General features: G+C 44.0%; 1 protein-coding gene across 1 annotated transcript; it reads left to right on the top strand.

Annotated features, from left to right (window-relative positions):
* Nucleotides 1-5591: 5591 nt before the first annotated feature.
* LOC136532426 (uncharacterized) lies at nt 5592-6751 on the top strand. The gene has a single exon (XM_066525024.1). The coding sequence runs from the start codon at nt 5625-5627 to the stop codon at nt 6600-6602; it is 978 nt and encodes a 325-aa protein (XP_066381121.1). The 5' UTR covers nt 5592-5624; the 3' UTR covers nt 6603-6751.
* The last annotated feature ends 871 nt before the right edge of the window (nt 6752-7622 follow it).

Genomic DNA, 7622 nt, shown 5'->3' on the forward strand with positions numbered 1-7622 from the left:
ATGTGTCCATCAAGGTAGCAATGAGACTCTCAAAGACATTCTTCTACACGTGTATAGCATCAATGGCATGGGGGACCTCCAAGTCTGGCCAATAAGGCAAATACTGAAAAAAGATTGATTGTTTCTTGAAAGGTACTCCTTCGACAGGAGGTGTGCTTCTATCTCTGTTCGTCCCATCCGGATTCTTCTTTCCATAGACGATGCATAAGTTTTTCACCATTCTGTACATGTGTTCTCCGTTATGATGTCTCTCCGGAGGGGGTTCAATCTCCGGGGCGTTGTCATAAAATCTAAAGAACAATTTGCTGCGGTACTTGTGACTTGTCTTTAAGAAGCGTTGGTTCCTTAGGTAAACTATCTTCTTGGATGCATCCAGGTACACCCAGGTACTACCATCCAAGCAAACCAAGCATCTCGTCTTCCCTTTGATCTGTCCAGACAAAGCAAACAACGTAGGGTAATCATTGGTAGTAACAAATATTATTGCTCTACATATGAAGTCCTCCTTTCGGAACGCATCGTACATCTGCTCCCCATGCCTCCATAGCCTCTCCATTTCTTGCATCAAAGGCTTGAGGAACACATCTATATCAATGCCTAGTTGTTTAGGGCCAGAAATAAGAATAGTGAGGAGAAGGTACTTTCTCTTCTGACACAACCATGTTGGGATGTTGTACATGGTCAAGATCACTGGCCATGTGCTGTGGTCGCTCATCCTCTCATTGAAGGGATTCATTCCATCGGTGCTCAAGCCAAACCGTACATTCCTTGGGTCATCGCTGAATTCTTTGTGCTTCTCATCAAACCTTTGCCACTGACTACAATCAGCCATGTGTGCAATCTTATCATCATCCACCTTGCGCTCATCATCCCACCATGTCATGAGTGTGGGTTCTTTAGGGTTTAGGAAGATACGTCTCAAGTGGTCGGTCACTGGCAGGTACCACGTTACCAAGGCAAGAATTCTTCTCTGCTTTGCATCGTTGCCTAATGGAGTGTCCTCTAGGGGTTGAGATTCTTGTACCACTTTTTTTGTACCCTTCTTATTCCTCTTTTTCTCCATGGAGGCTTCGTCCCCACCGTAAAGGTCATTGTTCTTGTACCGGCTGGCCCTACACCGGGGACATTTATCCAGTGACTTGAACGTTTTGCCACAAAAAAGTATACAGTGGTTGGGGCATGCATGGATTTTTTCAACCCCCATTGTCACTGGACTTATGACCTTCTTCGCTTGGTATGTGTTGGTGGGAACTGAGTTTGGTTGTGGCAGCACCCATGACAAGAGATGCAATAGATCATTGAAACTACAATTTGACCAGCCGTACTTAGCCTTCAGGATGAGCAGCTCAAGCACAAAACGTAGCAATGTCCAATGTGTCGGACAACCCTTTTCAACACCATACACAGTCTCTTTCGATGCTTTTGTCACCCTTTCCAAATTTTCTAGACCTTTCGGGCTATTTAGTAAAATCTCTGGTCCAAGGGCTCGAATCATGTCCTCCAAATCATCTTCATCCCCGACATGTGCTCCACCATCATTATTGACACCACCTTCGTCGTTACCATCCCAACCACCAGCATCACCACCTTGTTCATTGCCAAACTCGAAATCCATTCGTGCATCAAGCTCTGCTGAATATTGGGATAGGGATTCTATGGTTTCGTCGTCGTATTTCTCTTCATCCTCGTCGTTAACAATAACTGTTTCACCATGATGAATCCACACTGTGTAGTCCTCAACAAATCCTCGCATAATCAAATGTGATCTAATGATAGTCACATCTGTCCATGCCATATGGTTCTTGCAATCTTTACATGGGCAAATAATTGTATCCTTACTCTCTTTCAATGCCGTTGCATGCTTCTTTGCGGCTTCAATAAATTTATCCACCTCTTCACGGAAACCTGCCTTAAACCTTAACAAACCATACATCCAAGAGTTCCTGTACTCTATCTTTTACAACAACAACAAAACAAATATTAAAGGACTACTTATTCAGATATATATAAAAATGAAACAAATTAATAATTACTTGAGAATAATTGTATATACTTCAGATATATATGAATATAAATCTAATATAATTACATGAAGCATACAAACACACCATGCTAAAGGAAAATTAATTAATGGCCCATTTATCCATAAATAATTAAAATACATAATTATTGATTACAATAAACAATTTCAAAGACAATAATTAACAACAATTATACGTTACCCAATATCTTTCATACAAACCCTAGTCCAATTTCATCAAACATAAATTTACAAAAACGAAATTAATAAAAAAAACCAAACCCTAGATCTAGATCCACATGCACATGAAACATCCATAAAACTAACTAATTGTTCACTAAAATCAAGAAACATGGACCAAATAAGGGTATGATCTTGTTCCCCTCCCTAATTACCCTAGTACATTTAAAACTTGGGTCTAATTTGCTTCATTAGTAGCTCAAGCACCATAGAAGAGAGAGAGAAACAAAACTCTAATTACTCACTAACCAACCATTAAAACTTTAAAAAAAAGTATGGAATAGCATTTTCTTACCTTCTACAACCTCTCTACCAAATGATTTAAGATCAAAACCTTCCCCCTTAGTAGAACAATTTTTGGGAGGTGCCCAAGGCCTCCCCACCTTTTCTTCACGGGTTGGAGTGAGTGACCCGAGGAGGAAGAAGGTGATGCATATGTTTTATATGGGGGCATTTGTAGGGGCGGCTGGTGTTACGAGCCGCCCCTACAAATTGGAGCTATAAATACGGGGCCATTTATAGGGGCGGCTCAATCACCAGCCGCCCCTACAAATAGCATTTTCAGGGGCGGCTAGTGATTGACCCACCCCTATAAATCAGATCCTATTTGTAGGGGCGGCTCGTAACACCAGCCGCCCCTGCTGTTCCATTTGTAGGGGCGGCTGGTGTCTGGGCATCCGAGCACGCCACTGTAGGGGCGGCTCCATCACCGGCCGTCTCTACAAAAAAAATCAAACCGTTGCTAAAAATCGTTTTTTACGTAGTGTCTGGAACACGCTCCACTTACAAACTGGGGCTTGATAGATCCCTTCGATATTCTAGACAGCTTCAAAATGCAGCTTGCAGTTCCTTTTTCCTGGATATCCTAATCTGCATGTCTTGGGCAACTTGGTCTGTGCGCAGCAATGACCATATCTTCAAAAATAGACCTGTCTCCCGTCGATGATGCAAGCAAATTTTCAAGGATATGGGTTTGCAGGGGTTATCCTCCGGGCAAAGCAAGTACTCCGACCTTCACTTATAGTTCATGGCTAGACAATTATGTGTAATTTTTCTTATTTTTTTGTTTCCTTCTTTGTTTTGTGAAACTGTATTTGTACCTTTTTATTTGTTTAATAAATCCTAGTAGGGAAAACCCCTCCTGTTTTCCTCAAAAAGAGAGACAGAGGGAGAGCCAAATGATGTAAGCGCCAAAGGTTCTCTCCACCTTCCGTCTCCTCACTTCCAATAGAAAGTGGGAGGGAAGTTTTTTATTCTTTTCACGGCTGGGCTTATATATATCTACAAAGAGTCTATAGGCGGTTACATAGGCCCAAAACTTTTTGAATCAAATCTATAAGCTTTGTAATTGGACACTAAACATTTCAATAGGGTCCCAATCATATGCTTACCCCCAATAATACCGTCTCTCTCTGATATCATCTACCAATCATATACGTTCAAATTTTAGTTTCGGCATAGACAATTGTTTCTTCATAAGAAATCATTCCTTCTCTTTTTCCTTTAACCTATCAGGATTCTTGTTTGTTTAGGTTAGCACCTTAATTGTGAACTGAGTGTAGCTCAGCTGGTTGTGTTCCTTGTTGTCCACTTGGGTTCAAGTCACCGACTTGACACGGGTGTTTGCATTTTTCTAGTTTTATTTATTTCAAGATTCAGGATTTAACGGGTCCCCGACTTGACACGGGTGCTTGAAATTTTTTTAGATTTATTACAGGATTTTACGGTGCCAGTCTTTCAGTGGTACGTGACATGTCCATCGATGCCTGTGGTAACTTCGTCAATCTCGAAATTTGCCGGTCCTACTTAGTTCTTCGGAGGTGCTCATAGGGTAGGGTGTGCGTGCGTGCGAGGGTGAGTGTGTGCGCTGTCTGCGTCTGTAACTAGGTCTCGGAAAAAAAAGATAGTATGTTAATTAATGACTATAAAATCATCATAGTTTTTGAGTTAGGGGTGTTCTAGTAGTAGCCTAATACACGGGCGCCAGTGAGGGCCACATCGCACCACTCATCATTCTCGTCCAGCCGCGCGCCGGCACTGCCGTCGTACAGGCTCAGCGTAGGCTTGTCACCATATATCCTCTGCCCATCAGATATCAGTCCATCACTCTTCACGACCTTCACAGGCACGGTACTTGTAGTGTTGTTATTACACTGCAAGAGATCTAGTGCATGGATAGAGAGTGAAATTACGATGTGATGAACAGTGAAGTTCACCATCACAAAGAAAATCGAGACTCATTCGTCAGGCAGCTGGCAAACATAGAGCGATATAGACTACTTAGCATCAATTCAAAGGACGATCGAGATCGTTTTTGAGTTGGATAACAATTACACGTGTGTGTGGCTGTGTGCTATAGTTGAGTTCATTGCGTGTAAACGAACGTAAGCTACTTAATTGAGCTTGTAACACGTGTATGGAGCACGTGCTATATATAATTGTGTTCGTTGCGTGTAAAAGAACCTCAGCTACTTAATTGAGCTTTTCTTGTGGTGTTACTCATTCCACCAATCAAAGAATACAATTCTAGTAAAATACTAAGTTAAAATATCTCAAATTTATAACTAACTATATAGAAAGAATATAAATAGTTACGATATAAAATCAGTATCATTGAATTTCTCATAAGATATATTTCATAATATACTTATTTGAAACATAAACATTAATGGTTTTATCCTATACATTTGATCAACGACCTTTAAACACTTCAATAAAAATGCATCTAGAATTGTATTTTTTAGCCCAAAACAGTAATATAATCCTTGCCTTATCTAGTAATATAATAGTTACCCAGCTAGCAACGACTTCTTTGATGTGACAATCATCAGCTAACCGCATCTTCACATATTTGACTTTGTAAGAGGATCAAACAACAAGCCTTGCAAGCAACTCCTACATTAGGGATGAAAACGGATCGGATACGGACGGATATCATCGATATTACATTTGTTTTCATATTTCTGTCCGGATTCGGATTCGAATACGGATAGTGTCAACTATGTCGGATAGGATACGATTGGATATCGACATCATAAATATGCGATTTGAGTATTCGGATATGGATACGGTATCGGATGTTGGATATCCGGACTCGGATACGGACAGATCCCAACCCCTCTAAACGGATTCGGTTTCGAATACGGTTGGAAAATATCCGTACCGTTTTCATCCCTATCCTACATGCATGTGTGCTCTTCTGCCATCCATATATATGATCATCAGTTCATCACCCTAACCAATGACCATTACATGCATACATGCAAAATCCCTAGTATGCCAACAAAGAAACTACTATTAGCACCAAGAAAACAAAAATCGCCTCCTTCAACGTGCACAATTAAGCTGCTGAGACTGATCCACGATGCTGCCCCGTGGCGCCATTGATAAAAGCATCAGCCACATCCTGGGCGGGGTGTTGTTCTCAGGCCTCGGCCTGTGGCATCTCTTCAACCACATCCGGCTCTTCGTCTCCCTTGCCCCGACATCCTCCTCATCGTACGTCGCACCGGCGTGGTTCCCGGCACCACGGGTCCGCCACCTCGAGCTCATCGTCATGCTCGCTGGCGGCATCTACGGGTTCGCCACCCAGATGCTGGCCTACTCGCCGATGCCGTTCCGCGCCGACGGCTCCATCCCGCCGGAGCGCCTGCCCAACCACGAGCACGCCATCATGTACGCCTCGCTCCTCGTCTACGCCGGCTCCGCCATCTACCTCGACCGCAACCGCTCCTCCCACCGCCGCCGCCACACGACGCTCTGTATGCTCCTCCTGGCGGCGCTCTTCGCGCAGGAGCTGTTCGTGTTCCACGTCCACTCCACGGACCACGCGGGCGTCGAGGGCCGGCTCCACTGGTTCCTGCAGGCCGCCGCCGCGGCCTGCCTCGCCACCGCACTCCTCGGCGCCGGCGCCGGCGGCCTTCCCGCGGAGCTTCAGTTCGCGGTGAGCCTCGTCCGGTCCGCGTCCCTCGCGTTCCAGGGGCTGTGGGGCGTCGTGATCGGCGTCGCGTGGATCCCCGGGATGGCTCCCAAGGGTTGCTCCCTCGACGATGGTGGCGTTAACCTTCGCTGCCACGGCGAGGACAGCCTGCGACATGCTGTGGCTGTTGTAAACCTGGAGTTCGGATGGTGCGTGGTCCTCATGACGGTGTTCGTCCTCGGGCTTTACATGTACGTGTGCAGAAAGTATCCAGCTGGGTCTGGGGAGGTATACGGGCGGCTGCCGGATGCGGAAGCGGAAGCTGCAGACGAGGACGACGACCACCACGACATGAAGACACGCAACTGTAAGCAGGCGGTGCACGACGTGCATGAGTTCACGTCCATGGAGATCGAGGTCTAACGGCAGCAAATCGTGTGTGTCTATACACAACGGCCGTTCCGTCTGCCTATATATGGATGGATGTATTTGGGTACTGGACGTTCTTTCTTAATTGAGGTGAATGCATCCATGCAGTGTCTCTTTCAGTCTTTGTGTCACTCGGTGAGATTTATCATTTACTGAATTATTATACATCTTGTTCCCAAAAGAAAAGAATTATTAAACATCTTCAAGCTAAGGTTTATATATTCCAAGTATCTCCAAAAAAACAATCCAAGAAACAAAATATCATTATTATAAACACTAGTCTGTCAACCTGTGCTCTGTACGGCAGGTCTAGAACCTTATGACACATAAGCATAGTTATTACTATTTAATACAACTAACTAACAAAAAAATCTTAATTTTGTATTAAATTTTATGTTTTATGTTTGTTTATTTTCTAAATTCATGTTTTTTCTTGCATATTCATGGTCTTTTTTCCTTTGCATGCACCTCTCTGTGTATGTTACATATGTATTTAGTTAAAGCTTTACCTTAAACCACTACCGGAATCCTCAAATTTGCCGAGTGTTTTTATATTTGCCGAGTGTATTCCCTCGGGCATTCAGCAAACAAGTTCTTTACCGAGTACTGCGCTAAAAACACTCGGCAAAAAAAAACACTCGGCAAAATCGAAGGTTTGCCGAGTGTCAAGCTAAAATCACTCGGCAAAGAGGAGTTTGCCGAGTGTGTTTTTTTTTTTTTTTGCACTCGGCAAAGAAATAATTTTTTTTCTGAAAATGAAGGAGAAGAAAAAAAAATAAAAAAAAAACTTTAACGAGTGCTCAGACGCAGAACACTTCGCAAAAAAATTTTCCTATAACTCCGCCCGGCCCCTCCTTCCTCCTCCAAATCCGCCGCGCGCCGCTCCTCTCTCCTCCTCCTCCAAATCCACCGCTCCTCTCTCCTCCAAATCTGTCGCGCGCCCCTCTCCCTTTCTTGGCCACGCCCCCTCCTCTCCCCTCCAAATCCGAATCCACCGCGCGCCCCTCGTCTCTC

This window comes from Miscanthus floridulus, unplaced genomic scaffold (genome assembly GCF_019320115.1).
Source record: "Miscanthus floridulus cultivar M001 unplaced genomic scaffold, ASM1932011v1 fs_618_1_2, whole genome shotgun sequence".
Taxonomy (NCBI): Eukaryota; Viridiplantae; Streptophyta; class Magnoliopsida; order Poales; family Poaceae; genus Miscanthus; species Miscanthus floridulus.

What these genes read in the sequence shown, in the direction of transcription:
- LOC136532426 (XM_066525024.1), top strand. Translation starts at nt 5,625, where the DNA reads ATGCTGCCCCGTGGCGCCATTGATAAAAGCATCAGCCACATCCTGGGC.